General features: G+C 48.4%; 1 protein-coding gene across 3 annotated transcripts in view; it reads right to left on the reverse strand.

Moving 5' to 3' along the window:
• The window catches only part of Znf831 (zinc finger protein 831), a 103,601-nt gene that overhangs the window by 51,400 nt on the left and 32,633 nt on the right, over positions 1-19,568 (reverse strand). For all 3 annotated transcript variants that reach the window (XM_004999994.4, XM_063248101.1, XM_063248103.1), the window contains exons 2-3: positions 11,190-14,831; positions 10,059-10,198 (exon numbers count right to left, since the gene is read on the reverse strand). In XM_004999994.4, coding sequence (XP_005000051.1) covers positions 10,059-10,198; positions 11,190-14,795 — 3,746 coding nt within the window. In that variant the 5' untranslated portion in view covers positions 14,796-14,831. The remainder of the gene's footprint in view (positions 1-10,058; positions 10,199-11,189; positions 14,832-19,568) is intronic.

The raw sequence follows: 19,568 nt of genomic DNA on the forward strand, positions 1-19,568 counted from the left end.
ATAAATTTCATCTAAATTAAAATTAAAAGATGGATTTCATTAAAAAATCAAAAATGTCTGCTCTTTAACAGACATTGTTAAGAGAAAAACAAATCACACTACTCTGGAAGAAAATATTTGCAAATCACATATCTGATAAAGAACTTATAGCTAAATAAATAAAAAAAATAGCAGGATATATTGTAGTAATTTTTTTGATTTCCTATTAACTTGATTTGAAGCCCTGTATTGCTCTCACCATCTTGTTTTGACTGATTTTACTCTACTCTGTTTTGTTTGATAGTATCAAGCTTGAGGGTATAGGCAACCACTGTGAAGGCAATAAGATTCACTATGATGCCCATTCTGGTTTGACTATTATCTTCTTTTGAAGTCCTGTAGTGTCTCCAATGTTTAAGTTTTATTGGTTTTGTTTTGTACTGTTTTGTTCAATTTTATTATACCTGATGATATAGGCAATTCTTTTTAAGATAGCAAGAGGCATTATGGTAACCATTTTTGATTACCTTGTATTCTGTTTTTACATCATGTGCTATGTCCATCCTTTGTTTTGACTGACTCTGCTTTGTTTTGTCACATTTGGTTTTATTCTCTTCCAAGAAAAAAAGTAATAAGAACTGTGGGAATAATAAAAACCAAAATGTGTAATTGTTATTGTAAAAAAGAGAGGAAAAAAAGTGCTCTAAAGGATATAGCTGCATGTATATTAAAGTGTATAAGATAGATGACCATATTACTAAGTTTTTGTTGGATCATTGAACAAAACTGTTTGCAGTCTCCCTGTTTGAATGTCCACTTTGTGTGCTTTAATTTTGTAACTTGAACAACTATTTTTAAGATGACAATATGTAATCTATTAAGTAGTGATTTCTTATTGTTTATTTTTTGGAAATTCTATATTACTTGTACCTTTTCACTGTTGTTTTTCTATTTAAATAAAATTTTTTTTAGAAAAAGAACTTATTGCCAGAATATGTTTAAAAAATTTTTGAGTTAACAGTAAGAATATAATCTAATTTTTCCAATGGGAAAAAGAGTTAGGCAGATTTTTCACCACAAAGGATGCACAAATGGTAAATAAAAATGTCCAATGTCATCAGTGACTAGGGAAATGCAAATTGCAACTGTAATTGGAATCATAATGTAACTAGAACTATATGCAAACTCTAATTAGCCAGAGCTACTAATGTACCCTATTAAGATGATTAAAACCAAAGAAAACTGACCCTGCCAAGTGTCAGCTAGGACAGTGCAGGAAGAGCATGAAATGATACTGTCACTTTGGAAGTCAGTTTGGCACTGTCTTAATGAGGTAATGACACATCTATCACGTGGTTCAGCTGTTCTGCCATGAGGCATTGACCCCAGATAAATACATTTTACACACAAGTCCACACAAAGACCTGATAGGAATATTGAGGGTAGGCTGTTCCCCCCAGAAATCAAACTCAGGGCGTTGGGCTTGGTGGGCAGGCACAGCACACCAATCTACATCCCAGCCCTAATGGTAGCTTTTAAAATTTTATGTCAAGTTTATTAGAAATGGTTTAGTACCAAAATAATTATGATAGCTCTTATTTCTAAAAATCTCTCCTATTCCATAGAAGATAATCAAAATGTATTTAACAATTTCTCTATTATTGGGATATAATCCCTGTGGATATAGGTGATATAAATAGCTACAGCTATACTGTGGTACTAATTGTGATAAATATTGCAGATTGACACATTCTCAAGCCATATCCTGAAGTCTCCCACATTTTCACCATGTGGAAATTGACATTCCTTGCAGTTTCTCTTTTGACAAATGAGTTTGAGCATCTTTTTCATTTGTATCAAGAAAAGTTTTATTCTTTTTCCTATGAGTTGACTGCTACTTCGCTCATTTTATTCTGTTGATTTTTTAACCAATTTAGAGATTCTTTATTTGGCATACTCTTTGTGATATTATTATACGGATAGCAAGCATTCCGCACCTTGAGCTTTGACTTAGCTTTGCTGTGCACAATGCCTGTGTTTAATGTGGCCCATTTATCCATCCTTTATGTGTTCCAGATTCTATGAGGCACTTGCAAAGACTTTTGTCTCATAAAAATTTCCATTATCTGGTTACTTTTTAAATGAATTTTTTTGCTACTGATCTTTGATTGGTATTGATTTAAATCACTACAGGATATGAGTTCAGTTTTCACTTTTTTTCCAGATTTCTTAATAACTTTCCAATATTGAGACAAACCAAAGGTCTACCAACAAGGGAATACATTAAAAGGTTGTGACAGATCCAGTTGCATGGGTTTACCAATAAAAAGAAGTGAATTATTGACATGCACAATAACATGGGTAAACCACAAAATACGCATGCCCACTGAAGCAGCTATGCCAAAAGAAGAAAAAGACGTGTACACATTGTGTGGTTCTGCTTCTAAAAAGCCTAGAAGAAGCAAGTTAATCTGTAGGGACAGAACCAGAAAGCACATCAGGGTTACCTGAGAGTCCCGGGCAGCTGGCTGGGTGAGAGGGAGGAGCCCCAAAGGGATGGAGAATCTTGAGGACTGATGGGTCTGTCCTTTGTCTCGGTCATATTGCTAGTTGCTCAGGTGTGTGCCTGTCCCCAAACTTACTGAACTGAAGTTTTCTTTTGGTACTGAATATCAGACTCAGGGAGTGCTCTGCCACTGACCACTTCCCCAGGCCTCCCTGGTTTTTATTCTGAGACAGGGTCTCAACTAATACATACGGGCTAGCCCCAAACTTGTGATCCTCCTGCCTCAGCCTTCTAAGTAGCTGGGGTTTATAGGCATACCCTATGGGTCCAGCTGACTCGCATGCTTCACATGCAACTTACTGAATGCACTTACATTGCGATAAAGCCTTACAAACAGGGGGCTGGGGGTTTAGCTCAGCGGCATAAGTGCCTGCCTTGAAAGCAGGCAGTCGTGAGTTCGATCCCTGGTACCGATAAAAAGGAAAAAGACAAAAAAATAAAAATAAAAATAAAAAAATAAAAAAAAAAAGCCTTACAAACATAACTTAGTGAATTAAGAAAACTAGTAAAATTTTAAAGCTAGATCTGAACAAAGAATCCAGATACTAGCTCAGAGAAATAAGAGAGAAAACTTTGAAGACACGTTAGTTACTTCTGGGTTTTAGAAAGAGGAGAGAGAACAGATCAGAGACGATGTTTGAAGAGTGAGGGCTGAGAGTTTTCTGGGGAGACATCAATCCACGATCATAAAAGCCCAATGGATTTATAATGGAATAAATAACAAGTAATGTCCACCTGCATACATCAAAGTAAAGCTAGAGAACACCAAAGATTAAAAGAAGATCTTAAAAGTGGCCAGAGATAAAAGACTTTTAAAAGGCAGAGGAAGAGATTAATAGCTGACTTCTCCATCACAAAATGGAAGGCACAGGATTATGCAAGAGCGGCTTTGATGCCCCCCGAGAAAGGCTGTCAGCCTAGGATCACGCACCCAGCAAAAACATTCTTCCACAACCATGAGGAAATTCATACATTTTCAGGCTAATAAAAATGGAGAGAATTTTATTCTCTTAAAAAAACTTTTACTAATATGCTTTAGGAAGAAGAAAACAATCCCAGAAAAAAAATTGAAATTAAAAAAAAAAAACAGCTAAAAAACAGAACAAAAAGGTAAGATGGGCAATCACATGGGTAAAAACAAATAAATAGATTTTTAAAAATGAATACCATATCTGAAAAAATATTTGCAGCCTTTATAACAGGTAAGCATTCATGCAAATGTAGGAGATGTCCTAAACATTTGCTGTTAAAAAAAACCCAGTAACAATGAATACTTTGAAAGGGCAAACCTCACTATTGATGGGACTCAATAGTAGATGAGGGGACACGTTTCACCTGGAGTCCTCACACACTTAAATCTTCCAAAACATTAAAATGAGCTTAAACATCAAACCGAAACATGAGAAATTCAGCACAATCTCTGAAAAACACTATATACTGTTGGTGCATACATGGATTTCTAACCAAAGTATAAAAACGTGGATTGAACTGACTTGTGATACATATGTAAGACCACATAATTATCTTTTTAATTCTATTTATTTTAATTGCTTTACATTTTATTTAATTAATGTTTAAGATTACACTTTATTTTTAAGGCTCAGAGGAAAATGTGGCGAAATGCTAATACTTTAAATTGTGCTCCATCACTTGCCAGAAGTTTGCTATATATTTTCTCAACTTTCTTATATTTTCAATATTTGTTTTCCCAAAAAATAGAGTAAGAGAAGAGATGCTGTGATGCATGAATTTTAACATGCATGAATCAATATCCGTAGGGAAATCTCTGCTGCCATACCCCGCCTTCAACATAAGTTAAAACAACTGGAACAAAAAGGGATCAAGATGCAGGATTCCTTCTTAAAGACAAAACAAAAAGTTCAGTACTAAAGGATAGATATGCAGTTGATGATGGATAGATTAATGATAGAAGATAGCTAGACAAATGATGGAAACATTGATAGAAAGATGGTAACTAAATAGATGATAGAAGGAAGATAGATGATAATAGATGACAGACAGACAGATGATAAGTGATAGACAGGTAATGGATGGTAGATAGATCTGCAGAGCTTGGTGGGTGGGCGTGCCCCGAAATGTGCGTCTTTCAATCCCCAGGACCTGACAATGGTGTGCTAAGGAATGGACCTCACTAGCGATGAGTCCAATCTAATCACATGAGACCTTAGAAATGAGGGGAGTGAGAAGACGGGAAAAAGCAACATACAAAGAAAAAAGAAGGAATGGAAGAGAAAAATGGACACAAAGCTTTTGTAAAAGAGGAGACTCCAACACAGAAAATTGATTACATTTGAAGTTCCATGCGGGTCATACAAATTGGTAGCTTCCTTGTCAAATCCTTGAACGTCACATATGATGGAACTAGTGGCTTTGTGAGAAATTAATTTATTTTTCAGGGAAATGCTTTTGCCCTGTGTCTGGTATCATTCCCTCACGAACACCTCCAGGTCAATGACTGAAAATCTCTGAAACCATGCACCCTCGGTGGCAATGGAAAACACGGCTTATAGAAAACTCAGGGAGCCGTCCTACTTCTGCAGGCATGGCCAGCTCAGAAAAGCCACGTATGGCAAGAGTGCCAGGGTGACCCCTTGGTAATCACACCTCTGTGTAATCTCCTCTCCTTGGACATAGGCAGAACCTACGACTTGACCCTAACTAGGAAAGACCGCCCAGATAAAGATGCTTTTCTGTGTAATTCAGACTCTAATGAAAGGTAGGTTAGGGGAGGGGGTTTATCTAAACAGAAGAGCCCTTCAACAGCTGGCTTAGAGCTCAGAGTGGAGGTTGCAGGGACTCAGTCTCTTCTTCTGGCCATGAATTCTGTGCCTCAGACCAATGAGCTCTGCCAATCGCCTGAGTTCTGTCCCCCCTCCCCCGCCAGTTATGTCCCGGAATGAGAATGCACCCCAGTCCCCACTTTGACTGCAGCCTTGGGAGATCACCACCGAGGAGCCCACTAAACCGTGCCCAGCTTCTGAAGGCCTGAAACTGTAAGCTAATACCTGGACATTATTTTAAGACACAGTATGGCCACGTGTCACTTGCCATAAAGAACGAACACACTCTTAAAGGTCTCTGACCTGCTAGTCCTTTATCTGTAGGACAGATAATGAGAATTTTCACATCAGAGCATCGTTTTAAAGGTCATAAATTAGACACCCTTTCTTAAAACTCAAATGTCAAAAGTTGTTGAAAGTCAGACCTTGGAACGGGTGTCACCTCAAGGTAACTAACCTGGGCCTCTGGGCCCGGCGGGGGCACATTCCCTCTCTGCTTGGGTGCACGAAGGTAGCTGCACAGTCGAGTTCTTGGGTCCTGCGGGTGCTCTCTCCTGCCCTGACGCCAGCTTGGTGGCCTTCACGTGAAGGACAATTGTACCTACCCGGTCACACTCAGAGACTGCAGAGATGCCTGCTCAGAGGCAGCGCTGGGGCAAGGCACAGGTGCCGGGTCGGGCTCCTGTGAGCCCTTTGACAAGCCCTTCCTACCTGCTGGGCTTGCTTCTTCTTGTGCACCATGAGGACACTGAGCTGTGTCAAGGCTCCAGGGCGTCAGGGCCTTGCGGGGGCAAGGACACCTGACCTCGGGACTCCCTACGGGCCCTCGGGCACAGGCCCTAGAGAGCCTGGGGCCTTGGTTGATTTCCTTCTACTTTCTAGTTCTCCATTTCTCACTCTGCAAATGGGACCCGCCTGCCTCCCATGTTAACGTAAGCTTAGCAGCAGAAAGCGACCCTGTTTACCATCTCACAGTTTCTGATGTTCACGTGTCCAGGCTAAGCTTGGCTGGAATCTCAGCTTAGGACCTCATCAGCCTAAAAAAACTCAGGTGTCACCCAGGCTTCCTTCCTTTCCAAAGTTCCAAGACTTCCTCTATGCTCCTGGCTGTGGGAAGAACGATTTTCTTGGCGTGTTGTGGGAGCTGAGGGAGTGACCCCTCAAGGCTGCCTGCTATTTCTGTCAACGTGCACATCGGAGGCAACCCAGGGTGCTGGCCATGCCTTCCAGTTTCTCAGATCACTTTGGGCTCTGACTCCAGCCACCCTTTAGAAGCATCCTCCTGATGAGTTCAGGTGCACTCAGACCCAAGGCGGGGATTATCCCAGGTGTGCCCACCAGGGACTGGTAAACTGGGGGACTATGTTCGAATCCTGCTCCCCCTCTCCCCAGAAGCCTCACACAGTTTTCATATTAAATGGGTTAATATAAGTAGAGAACATAAAACATCGGCTGACACAGGGCCATGTGTCCACGACTGGAACTCCCATCTCTTAACTCCATGGCGAATGCATTTGGGACCCGTCTTGTTTTTTTTTTTTTTTTTTTGTCTTATCACAACCTGCCTTATCTCATGGTTAGGTTTCATCTTCTTCCCTCCCTCTCTGGACTGGAAGCGCATTGAAGACCATATCCTCCTATGTTCATCCTCCAAGATGGGCCTCAACTCCTTGAGGTGGTCATATCCTGTACACTTCCCTTCCTTGAAGAATAGCACTGGCCTGGGTAACCAATAGGATATGGCAGAAATAATAGGATGTGACTTCTGAGACTAGGTCATAAAAGAGGATGTGGCTTTGCCGGATTGTCTCCAGAATCATCACGCTGGGAACCGACCAACCCATCAAGAGGATGCCTCAGCTGGGCAAGGAGAGGCATGGGAAGGGACTGAGGCCTCCTGCCGGGAATCAGCACCATGTGAGGGAACCAGCTTGGACCTTCTGATGCTTTCAGATGCCTGAATCCCTAGCCAACACCTTGACTGCAATCTCAAGAGAGACTCCAGGCCAGAATTACTCAGCTAAGCCACTCCTCAGTCCTTGGCCTACAGCAAAGCTGAGAAATAAGTGTATATCATTTGAAGCCACAGAGTATTGGGGTCATTTGTTACACAGCAACAGATAGTTCACCTAGCTCTCAGTACCTACTTGCCAAACTTGGAGAATACTGAACACACATTAACAACAGTGACGCTTCCCGTTGCTGTGCTGGCCACTGTTCTGAATGCTGGGGACACAGAGATGAGCAAGGTATTTGTGACTGTTGTTAGGGGCTTTAATCCCAGAAGGAGGGCATTGGCTAACAAGCATCCAGACAGACAGATGGAGAGACAGTGAAGGATTTTAGAAGAAGATGAGTCCGAGGATGGGACGGAGACTAAAGGGAGCGCCATGAGGGTACAGAGCTGCCCGCTGTGTTTATGTTTTGGTGATGCAAGGACAGCCAGACTGGGACTACACGATGGAGCCACAGGGACCAGCAAGCACAGCAGCTCTCACGCTGGAATTAACCGGAAGGACAGTCATGAGCTAACAGGGACTAGATGATGAATGAGTCATGGCCAATTAATAAACACTGGAAGCCTCCGCAGGCTCTTGCTCACAGACTCCTTCAGTAGGAGGCAATCTTTTGGCTCCCACAGGGCCAGCTACTGAGAGGAAGATTTACAAACTCCAGTGGTAAGGAGCACCAGGTGGAAAACCGAGACAGGCAGGCTGAAATGAAGGCAAGGGGAGAGGCGGGCACTGGGGCGAGCTGGCACCCACAAGAAGTGGCCACTGCTCAGCTCCAGCTCCCTGTTGCCAACAAGAAGCCAGGCCCAGTGTCTTCAGAGCTTCTGAGAAGTGAGAACTCCCAGATTTTTATGTGAAATTGGATTTTCATTATGTGGCTACTGATTGCCAAAACCTTTAGCCTGAGCACCTGCATAATGGCATTCTTACATGAATGATGTTTGCCCAAGAGCTGCTAATGGGTCTGCAAGGTGTCCTGGAGAGCTATCCCCAGCCTCTGGGGGCCTCAGCCTGGGTTTAGCCAAGGTGGTCTGCGGAAGTTGGGAACCCTCAAGAGGCCCCTTGCTTCCCGCCCTCCCAACACTTGCTGGGGTCCTCATGCCGCTTGCAAACTTCAACTTTTCACACAGAGGTGATTTAGCCCTCCTCCTTAGCCATATGATTCCTGGAGGGAGTAACAGCCCGTTCCCAATGTCCCTACCTTCCAGAACTTCACAGGCAGATACCCTTTGGTCCGGTCAGTCTGCATTCTCCCTCTTTCTGAGATCTGCTTCCTTTGTTGGACCATTTCTACCCATGCTGCTCATTAGAGGAGTCCTTCTTTTGGTCAGGCTGTTTCCACTTGGGCCTGCCTCACCAGAGCTCTGCATGACCAATGCAATAGAACATGCATCAAAAATGATGGGCGCTGGGGAAGATGAGATGTGGTTGGAGCAGCCTGAAGTCCTGCTCCTTGGACAGGACCAGCATCATTAGAAATGCAGACTCTCAGGTCCCTTCCCAGGGCTACTGGGTACCATACACAGAGCAAAAATACTCCAGGCACCTGACACACCCGGGGCAGGCTGGAGAGCAGGGCATACTGGCATACAGGCCACAGCATGGGTCTTGCCGGCTCAAATCTGACCTCGCTGTGTCTCTCTGTCCTTGTGAGAAAGACAACACTAATGATGCATCTACTTCCCAGAGGCCCGGAAGGATCTAGTGACCTAACACACGTGATCACATCACGGCACAGTGCTGGGAACACAGCAAGCACTGCACCACGGGGTCAGCTCAGGACACGCAGTCCTGCAGACAACTGATGACAGCAGGAGGAGACGCCAAGCGGCGGAGAAGTCTGCGGGGAAGAATGAGGAGTCTGGGTCGCCTCCTGAGGAACACCTGGACTTTGGATCAAGTTTGCACAGGGGAGGGGAAGATCAAGGGTGCTCTAGGGAGGGAAGACTGCCGGGCCACCAGGCAGTGTGTGCGTACGTCAGGGAAGGTGGGCTGTGAATGGGTGAAGCCAGAGGCAGACCTGGTCGCACTGACAGGGACAGAAACATCATGGGAGAGTAACAGCAAGATGTTTCTGAGGGCTGGGCATGGAGAAGGCTGTATGTAACAGGTAAGATAGGCTGAAGACCTTGCTTTTTAACTTTCGTATGATAAGCAGTCTGAAGGGTTTTAAGCGAGGAAGCAAGACAATCACATGATGAAACAGTGGTGTGAAAATCTGTGTCCCGCCACATGTCATGGAGACAGACACAGCGGTTGACGTACATTACCCCCCAGGGCTGGGATTCCTCAGATATTTTTTGCCTTCTGTTTGTTCCTCTGTATTTTCTAGTTTTCTACAATGAACACACATTGCTTACAGAATTCAAAAAGTAGTAAACACTGTAAATAATTAACAGGCTCTCTCTTTAGGACTGATGTTGGATGGATGCACTTTCAACCCAGTTATTGCAAACATTTGCTGGATGGCAAGCTTACAGGGGTACCAGTGAAACACACAGGTAACGGAGTCCTACAGGGTGGGCTTGCGAGCCATGAAGTCAGTCCTTTATGAAATTACAGATCCTACAAAAGGGACTCCTCTTCCTAGAGCTCAGAGAAGCCCCGCAGGTCCCATGTCTAGTCATTGGGGTTTAACTAGGTCCAGCTTTCACCTGACCCCACCATGTCTGAAAGGGGTGGGGTTAACGCACATCCTACCTTTTGGGACTGATCCTCAGTTTTTTCTGCCTGCCGTTCCCTCGGGTCATCCTTGCCCTCCTGCGAGGCAGGCCTTTCTTCTGTTCTGGGTCCAACGTCCGGTCCTGGGACCTCATTCTCGAGACTGCCAGGCAGGAGAGCTGAAAACAGCAGGCGTGTTAGCAGTGTACCGCGCAGCCCTCACGGCAGGCCTGGCTCTCTGAAGAGCTCTCTTCCTGCAGACCGGGTGCCATCGAAGGGACTCAGACACAGCAATGCGGGAGTGACAAAGCACCTGCTCCCATGAGGGTTCCAACTAGGTGCCTGCAGGATGTACCTGGATGGAACCTTCTGGAACCCTGCCTGGGCTGGCTCCCAGAGAAAAGCCCAGACCTCCTGTAAGGCCTCGGGAACACCTGGGTTGGTGTCACCCTCCCAGCCCTCTTCTTGGAGGGAGGCGGCCTAAAAGCTGGACTTGGGTTTCCCCTCTCAGTCCCACTGCTTTCTGGATGAGCAAAGGGCTGCACCACCCTCTGACCCCACCTGGAGAAAAGCAGGACAGCTTGCCAGGCTCAAACGCTAGACATCGCTCATGCAGTTCAGTCAGAATTGAGACCCCAGAACAGGCAGGACCGGGGTGTGATTAAGCCTTTGAGGCACGGGTGGCTCATTCTGGAGACAGGGCCAGACACCTATTATCTGGTCACCAAGGAACAGCGTGCTAGAGCCACTGTACTGGGTGCTAGGTCTGGATCTGATGATGGTAATTATGCTCCAACCCGGGGTATTGACTATATCCCTCTAAGGGTTTTATTTTTGCTTTGCTTCCTTTTGTTTTGTTTTGTGGCCTGGAGTCTATCACTCAATAAAAGTTTTTGCTTCTGTTACCAGGAAGCTCAGCACTAACCTTACATCTCTTTATGAACAATATCTCACCCAGAATCTATGGTGCAATAATTCCTTACTCTGAAACTTATTTTTCCATGATTTGCTTTTGTCTGTGCGTAAAGTCTTTATTATTTCCCTCCCTAGGTATGGCAGTCCCAGCCTCCCTTGGGAGGAGGCTGAGCAGACGGAACAGGAGCAGCTGCTAGTCAAGAGGGTTTCATGCATGCTTTCTCAGCCCACCACACTGGACAGAGCTGGGGTTACCTGGGACGTCTGTGCCGGCCTTCCTTCTCCTTCTGCTCCTCCTCCTCCAGCTCCTCCAGGGCCCACGCTGGTATGGCCGCCACTGTGCAGGGTCCGGGTATCAGGACCTCCATCCCGGAGTCTGCCGCCAGGGAAGTGCAGAGCAGAGTACACGGAAGCAGCCTTCTCCTTCTGCTCCTGGGGCAGGGGCAGGCTGCGTCTCAGGCAACACCACGTGAGCTGGGGCTCAGCCTTCAGCGAGGGGAAGCGACTTTGGGCCCCACAGCTCCTGGGAGTCCCTAAATCAGGTGACAGAGACAGTTCTGACTGGCTCGAGGACAAGGGCTGTGGCCTTGTGAGGGCCTTGAGGAAGGAGACAGGCTGGATGGAGCCGTAGGGATTGAGCTTTGAGGGATGGTCTTCTGGAGCATTCTCAGGAGGCCCCTGAAGCTCCCCGATGCATGCCTGGGACTTCAGGGCACCCCCAGAGGTTATAGCCGTTCTTGATGTGCTGCCTGTGCAGGGGTGACAGGTGGCATAGGTCTGACCCCCACTGCCTTGGACTATGAGGGAGTCCGTCCCCTGAGGGGCCCCTGTGGCTGAGCCTGGAGACACCCTGGATGCTGGCACTTGGGCGCCGCTCTCCTCTCCCTGCTTTTCTCTTCCTGCTGGCCTCTCGTTCTTTCCATCCCTCGCCCTGGAGCAGCTGGGCTCTTCCAGGCTGCTGTGTACCTCACTGGGGACCGGGTCTGGGGCTGGGCTAGGAGACCAGGGAGTCTTGGGTGGCCCAGCTGTGCAGAGAGAGTGCTGGCCTTGCGTGGACACCAGGGGCACAGACAGCAGGGAGGGGACGGCTCCCTGAGGTAACCTGAGGAGGTACTTGGGAAGAAAGCTGCTGTCTGCCGTAGGCGAGAAGGCGCCAGGAGCCTGAGGCTGGGTGGCCAGCTGGGAATGCTGCCCGGGGGCAGCGGAGAAGGTGCCAGAGGATGCCAAGTGATCGGCCACCCTTTCGGCATTTTCCCGGGGCAGCCCTGCTGTCTCCCCCGGGTCACTGTCCCGTCTCTGGGAGGTCACAAAGGCACACTGGGCAGAGCCGCCTGGAGTGTCTGCTCCCAGAGGCCCCAGCTGCTTCTGGGGGCTCATCCCCTCCACCTTCAGCTTCTTCCTTTCTGAGGGGAGTTTGTCCTCTGCTGGCCAGGACTCCCCAGAGCCACCCCCAGGCCTTCTCAGGATGGCTGGAGCCCGTGGGCACGTCTCTACTACACCCCCACCCCCAAGAGCCCCCCCTTCAGGCTGGAGGTCTGACACAGCTGGCCCAGGAGCTCCCAGGTCGCCTTCATGGAGGAACCCAGGTACAGAGGGCGGCTGCCACCTCGGTTCTGGCTGCCCAGTTGGAGGAACTAGAGGGCTCCTGTTGCCTGAACCAGGGCTGTCTCTGCTGCCAAGGGTGGGGGATGACCCAGCCCTGGCCATCCTGAGCTGGTCGCTGCCTCCTGCTCCGGCCACTGTCCTCCCCTGTGTAGGGGACTCAGTCTCTAAGGAGCCCTCCGGAGCTGGCAGACTCCCCCGGGACCCTGGCTTGGCCTCTATAGAAACGTCCCCAAGCATGGCTGTCCCACTGTCATGAGACGGGGCTGCACCCCTGGACCCTGCTGCCTCTTTCTGTGGAGGAGGGTCCAGCTCCGTCCCATGGACTGCTTGCCCATCCCTGGCTTTTTGCACTCCTTGATGGCTGGCTTTCGTTTTCTGGTAGATTCTCTTGAACGTCTCATGGCCGTACACCTGCCACTTCTCCTGGGAGAACATCTTCGGCTTCCTCTGGCCGCACTTCCTCCTGGCCACTCTGGCCCTGCAGGGTACTCCTTCCCCTGAGGCGACTGTCTTGCCACCCAGGTCCTCTGCGGGGGCCATGGGCTCTCCAGTGGAGGTACAGGGCATGTCCTCCACAGCAGCCTGTCTCACCAGGGCCCGGGGGTGGCCGCTGGGGATGTCTACCAAGGTCAGCCTGGAGTGGTCACTCAGTCGGACTGGGGCCAGCCTGGGACTCAGCGGCTGCTGCATCCTGGGGCAGGTGTCCTGCAGGTCTCGGGGCTCTGGCCACGTGCTAGAGGCCTCAACAAAAGGCAGCGAGTTGCTCCTGGTGACAGGAACATATTCCACAGTGGCGGAGAGCTGAGTGGGCACGGAGTGGAAGAAGAGGGGCCTCGACTTGTCCGGAGCCGAGAAGGTAGAGGAGGCAGGGCCGAGGGCAGCCCTCCTGCGGCCAGGCTCCAGTGCCCGGATGTCAAAGTGGAAGGAGTCCTTGTAGGTGTAGGGCATGGGCAGGTCAATGCTGCCCTGCTTGGACAGGACGGTCTTGCGGGGTCTCACGTGGTCCAGCTGGGGGTCATCCACCACGGCCTGGTTGTGAGAGATGAGCCGGGCAATGCGCTCCTCCAGCCGTTTCTTCTCCAGCTCCAAGCTGGCCCCTGATGCAGGGGGCTCGGCCCTGCTGTGCCCAGGCCCCGGGCCCGGGCCTCCCTCCCCCTCGGACTCTGCACTGTGCTCCGACAGGCTGTGCAGGGGGCTGGAGGGCAGCGGTGGCTGCTCCACGCTATCTGAGCGGGACAAGTAGCCTGAGTCGGTGCTCTCGCACTTCCTCAGCCGGCCCTCGGAGGCCTTGGCGTCCCAGGGCTTCTCCCCGGACACCTCCTGCTGCCGCTGCAGGGAGCATGGCTTTGGTTCTAGAAGCTTCCTCCAGGGCTGCATGCTGGCCAGCGGGAGCCCAGGTGACACCATCTGGGAGGAGTCTGTAGGGGCTTCTCTGTGAGCAGGTGTGGACCCTAGGCGGGGAGCAGATTCTGCCTTCACATCTGGGTTCTTGACCCCAAGGGACAGATGGGCACCTGGGGAAAGAGGCCTTCCTGGTGCTGCATCACCCGCTCTCTGGTTCCAGCTTTCCTGCCTACTCTCTGCTGCAGAGGGCTCTTCAGCCCTGTCCCCATCCTCCAACACGCTGCTCCCGCCCGCCTCAGACTCCAAGGACAGCCGGGAGTTATTGAGATGCGTCTGTGTCCTCCTGTGCTTATACAGATTGCTCTGGGTCTTAAAGGCAATGCCACAGGTGACACAGGGAAAGGGCCTCTCCCCTGTGTGGGACCGGATGTGCTTCTCCAAAACACTGGGCTTCAGGCAGTCCCGGCCACAGTGTGGGCACAGGTACCTGCCAGCATTCCGAACCTTGCCTGGGCTGCCCAGAGTGGGCCCCAGACCCGGGGACAGGACAGGCAGGGTGCCCACAATGTTCACTGTCAGGGCTGGGGTGGCTGGCTTGCCCACCTGGGTGGGCCCAGGCCCTTCAGGCTGCAGCAGGGGACTGAGGATGAAGGGCACACTGCCCCCATCCAGGCTGCCTGTCACCAGCGGGGCACGTGGCTGGAGGCCCCCAGGAGGCACTGTATGGTACAGCGGGATGGGCAAAGCTTTCAGGATCATGGTAGGGGGCAGGCCCTGCTCTGAAGGCAGGATGATGGGCCCCAGGGTCAGACGAGGAGAGGCCTGCCCACTTGGGGCCCCCAGAGGGCCAGGGGTAGGAACTGTCTGGTCCCTGGCAGCTGGAGCAGGGCAGGTGGGTTCTGGAGCCTCCATTCCACATCATCTGCACAGCCCAAGAGGTCAGGCAACCTGCAGGAGACAAGCACAGTTTACCACCGCTACCTTTCTCCCCGTCAGTGAAAACTCCCCTGACCCTGCTGGGCATTTCACGCACCCTGACAGCCATCCACAAGTGCTCTTGTCCCCAAGTCAGCAAAGAGGAAGCTGAGACATGGCCTGCCATGTGGTAGCTACACGGCAAAATAGAGCTCGTACCCAAGCCTCCTTGAAGCCTGTCTTTTACTTCCTTCTTTTCAAGATCTGTAAGATGGACAAGGAATCAGGCTCTTCCCATGCTGGGATTCTGAGTTTCTGCTATAGGATAAGAGCAGTGAAAAACAAAACTGACCTCAGAGGAGGCTTGCCAGGTTTAGCAAACAAAAGCACAGGATTCTCAGCTACACTTGACTTTGACTTAAACCATGCATAGTTCTTTTGGTGTATCATCAGTGTGTCCCAATTAGTGTGAGAATTACTGTTCCTGTAAATATATATGTCTCGAATCTTTCATACTAATATGAAAATACTGTACATGACTTATCTAAAATTCAAATGTAACTGGGAGCTCCATCTTGGATCTAACGATGCTCCCAGGTAATGACCTCTTTGTCAGCTTCAGGACAAGGCTTGGATTCCCGCATGCAGGCAGAACTTCTAGAGCTCCTTGAGACCTAGTTGGGATGAAGTTGGTCACCTTGAAGCCAGAAGGAGCAGCTGTGCACATACTAGGAGGAGAGAGAGAGACAGACAGAGAGGGACAAAGGGAGCTGGCCATAGTCTTTAAGTCACAAAAGGAAAGCCAGATACAGCAGTACATATTGAGCAGGACGGTGCCTATAGGGTCGGCAGGCACCCATCCTCCCAGAGCTCCACAAGCAAACTTCACTCATCCTCCAGCTCAGCTCCTTTAAAGGAAACCTCCAAATCCCAGCCCTCAGTGGCCACATAGTCCAAGCAGTGTTTGGTAAAAGCAGCAGCATGGTGGGGCCAGTTCACACCACCGAGGCCTCCACACAGCTGACTATCAAATTTCCAGGAATTTTGCAGACTGCGTGTGAAATGTGGTCCCTAACTCAAAGTTAAGTTACACTCACTTATAATTAAGTAAATTATATTAAAATCAAAGCTACAAAAACTGGATATATACATGCAAAAAAAAAAAAAAAAAGAAGAAGTTGGCCCCCTACCTCACACTATATGCAAATTTAATTCAAAATGGGTAACAGACCCAAGTGAAAACTACAAAACTCTGACAAAAAGACATAAGATTAAATTTTGGGTCAAACTTTGGGTTTAGCAATGGGTTCTAATAATGGCTATGAAACCAGAAACCCAACCAGCAAAAGAAAAAAAAATAATTTTCGATTCAAAATTAAAACTTTTGTACAAAAGGGAACTCTCAAGAAAGTGAAAAGATGCAGAAAGGGAAAAAAAATGTTTGCAAATCACATATCTAATATATCTGGAATGTATGAAGAACTCTTGTCACAAAAAAACTCCAAGCAACCCAATTTTAAAATGAGCAAAGGATTTGAGTAGACATTTCTCCAAGGAAGACAAACGATCGTGCCCTAAGCCCATGAGAAGACACACAATACTATTAGTCACTGGGGAAATGTAAATCAAAATTACAATGTAATCTGACTTCACACCAACTAGTACCACCACAGTAAGAATAATAAGCTGGAAATAATGAATGTTGGTAAGGATTTAGAGAAATTGAAATCTTAAACACTACGAACAGGGAAAAATGATGTAGCCATTCTGGAAAATAGTTTGGCGGTGCCTCAAAAAGTTAAAGCAGATATGCCTGTAATTCAACCTGCAGTATATACCCAAATGAATTGAAAAAATGATATTCAGGTTTGTACACAAAGACGTGAGGAGAGTGGCTCATTCAAAATAGTTAAAAGGTAAAAATGACACAACTGTCCATCAGCTGACCAGTAGATTAGCAACATGCAGACACAGAAGTCCTATTCAGCCACAAGGAGGAAGAAAGCACTCCTGTAGAGAGGAACCTTGAATTCATTATGGTGAGCGAAAGAAATCAGACCCAAAAGGTTATATAGTGCGTGATTGCATTTGCATAAAAAATCCTGGAACAGGCAAAGCTATACAAGTAAGAACAGATTACAGCAGTTGCCAGAAGATGAGAGAGAATGAGGCATGAACATTTAATTTGGGTTCAGGATTTTCTTAAGGATAATGAAAGTTTTGGAACTAGATAGAGGTGGTAGTTGCAATGTGTGTACTAAATGCTACTAAACTGTTCTTTAAAATAGTCCAGACAGTGAATTTAAGGTTCTGTGGGGTTTTACCTCAATATAGAAAGATGCTGGCTCGGAGCAAAGCACAAAAGCATTGTCTTTCTTGAGTAAAAGTACTCAGAGGACAGAAAGGTATTTTAAGGCTTCTACAGCAAAAGGTACCCTATCCTGGGCGACAAGTTTATTTCTCACAGTACTGGAGGCGAAGAGTCTAAAGTCAAGGTACCAGCAGATTGGGTGTCTGTGACAGCCCGCCTCTAGCTTATAGGTAACACCTTTTTGCTGCCTCCATCTACCACAGAAGAGGCATAAAGCTCTCTTGAGCACTACAAGGGCACTAATCTAACTCATGAGGGCTCCCCCCTCATGACCTAATCACCCTCAGCTCCAAACACTGCAGGTGAGAATTTCATCGAACACAAACAACAGGGAACACAAACAACAATCCATAACGGACATTAAACACTCCCGTACTCTGGAGGTGGCTTCTATGGACGGTGCCCGCATGGTGAGTTATTAGGAATAGCACAGGACTCTACATCTCCCTCTCCTCTCCATTCCAAGGTAGATGCATTGCTTGAACTGGCCGTGGTAGGTGTATTGACACCAAAGAAATTGGCGAATGCTACCAATCAGTTTTCTTGTAATCCTGAGAGCTGGTTTCAACACTGACCAGGACACCTCTGATATAGAAGAGGACCAGGGGGTCATCTCCATCTCCATTGTGTTTCCTTCACACAAATATCTGGCCAGCATAATTGATCTCACAGCACCAGGCCATCTGAAAAAGGCCCTGCCTCAAGAAATCTGAGAGCTTATGGTTTTTGAAGAAAAGATCAACAGGCAGAAATCTCTAGAAAGAGAAATAAGCAGCTGCTAGAACCCAGCAACACTGATAGATATGGATGATGCAGACTCCCTTAAACTAGCTGAGGACCTCCAAAAACAGTCCCCGGGATGGCCGGCCTGACAGCCCGTCCCTATGCCACCATTTAAGACTTCGTTTCCTTTGGCTCTAGGAATAGCATAATTATGGCTGAGCTACCGGGAGGAGCAGATGAAATAATTTATGTGCCCAGCACAAGATAAGTGCTCAGTTTCTCTGAGTTTTCAATAACACGCCATAATATTTTGAACTATTAACTAACAGTTCCTCCTCCACCCGCTTTTCCTCCTACCCTGTCTCTTCCCCCATCAGTGAACGCAGCAGGCTCCGTTCACCGCCTCTGGGAAGGGAGGTCTCAGGTTGGGTTCCCGGGTTCCCCGTTACATTTGGGAGGAGATCCCGGGCAACATTCAGTGGGGAGTGGGAAGGAGGACCAGGCTGGAGGCAGCTGGGGTGCATACGTAATCCCTCAGGCCCCCACCATGGGCAACTGGAGTTTAATCCCACGGGGACAGTGGACCCAGAGCTGCTGCATGGGCCACTTGTGGCACCTGCACTCCTGAGTTTGCACCCAGTCACGTGAGAGCTGGAGGGAGCTCTGGGGCCTCAGCTTGGTGCTGCCTGCAGTGGCTCTGAAGTGGTGACCAAGGGGACCCCTAGCAGGGTTTCTGTGAGAGCCCCTTTGTCAGAAACAGAGTCAAGACCTCCGAATTCCAGAATCCTAAGCGCTAAGGAAAGCAATCTGAGGAACCCGAGCCAGGTTTTGGAATCCTCAGGTTCTGGGGTCCCCAGGAGGAGAAGAAGTGGCTGGGTGGGAACAAGAATTAAGGGGAGGGGTGCTCCTCAGCCTCCATGAGGAATTGAGGGTGAGATGACTGGGACTCCATTCTTGGGGAGTCTACAAAGAGTGGGGTTCGGACAAATCACCCACAGCCAAACTCAGGGCAGGGGTGGAGGCAGCCCCCAGTGTGAGTCCCAGAGACCCCACGAGGGCCCCAAGACTGACCAGAAAGTGGGTAAGAACTAAGAGACACCACCTTAGGGAGTCTTGCAGAAACTTGGTGGAGAGTTGAGTCTAGCGTTCCATGCCCCATGCAAACCTAAGCCCTTCATCGGGCAGAGGTGTGGGAAGAGAAGACAGCTGGTTCTCCAAGAGTGGGAGGCTTGGGGCTTTTGAAACAGGAAGTTCAGAGAAAGAGCACTAGGTCCCATCACACCTGCCACCACATCTGTTGTCTCTCTCTGCAGCCTGCTCTGTGACTAGAGTAAACCCAGGCCTGTTAGTAATAGCTGATCCCTACAAGCTCACGGCTTCCTCCGATGAATGGCACTTTTTGTCAGAAAACCTCCATGGCCCACAGCTAAGTTTGCTTTTCTCTGAGTCCAGGATGGCAAGTTGTATTGTCTCCACTGGACTGATGGGGATTCTAAGGATTAAGAAGACAAGGAAGGGTCCTGAATAACCATCTGGTCACCTAGGGTCAAGTGCCCACCCTGTCACCATCCCACCACTCCACCACGCAGAGAACAAGATGGATTCTTTTACCCCACCAGGCATGCTCATCAGCCCCCCAGGCCCCCAGTCTGGTCATATTCTCCAACGCAAATGTA

The sequence above is a fragment of the Cavia porcellus genome, unplaced genomic scaffold, assembly GCF_034190915.1.
Source record: "Cavia porcellus strain 051 isolate PalLab524CR breed Dunkin Hartley unplaced genomic scaffold, mCavPor4.1 scaffold_5, whole genome shotgun sequence".
NCBI classification, from domain to species: Eukaryota; Metazoa; Chordata; class Mammalia; order Rodentia; family Caviidae; genus Cavia; species Cavia porcellus.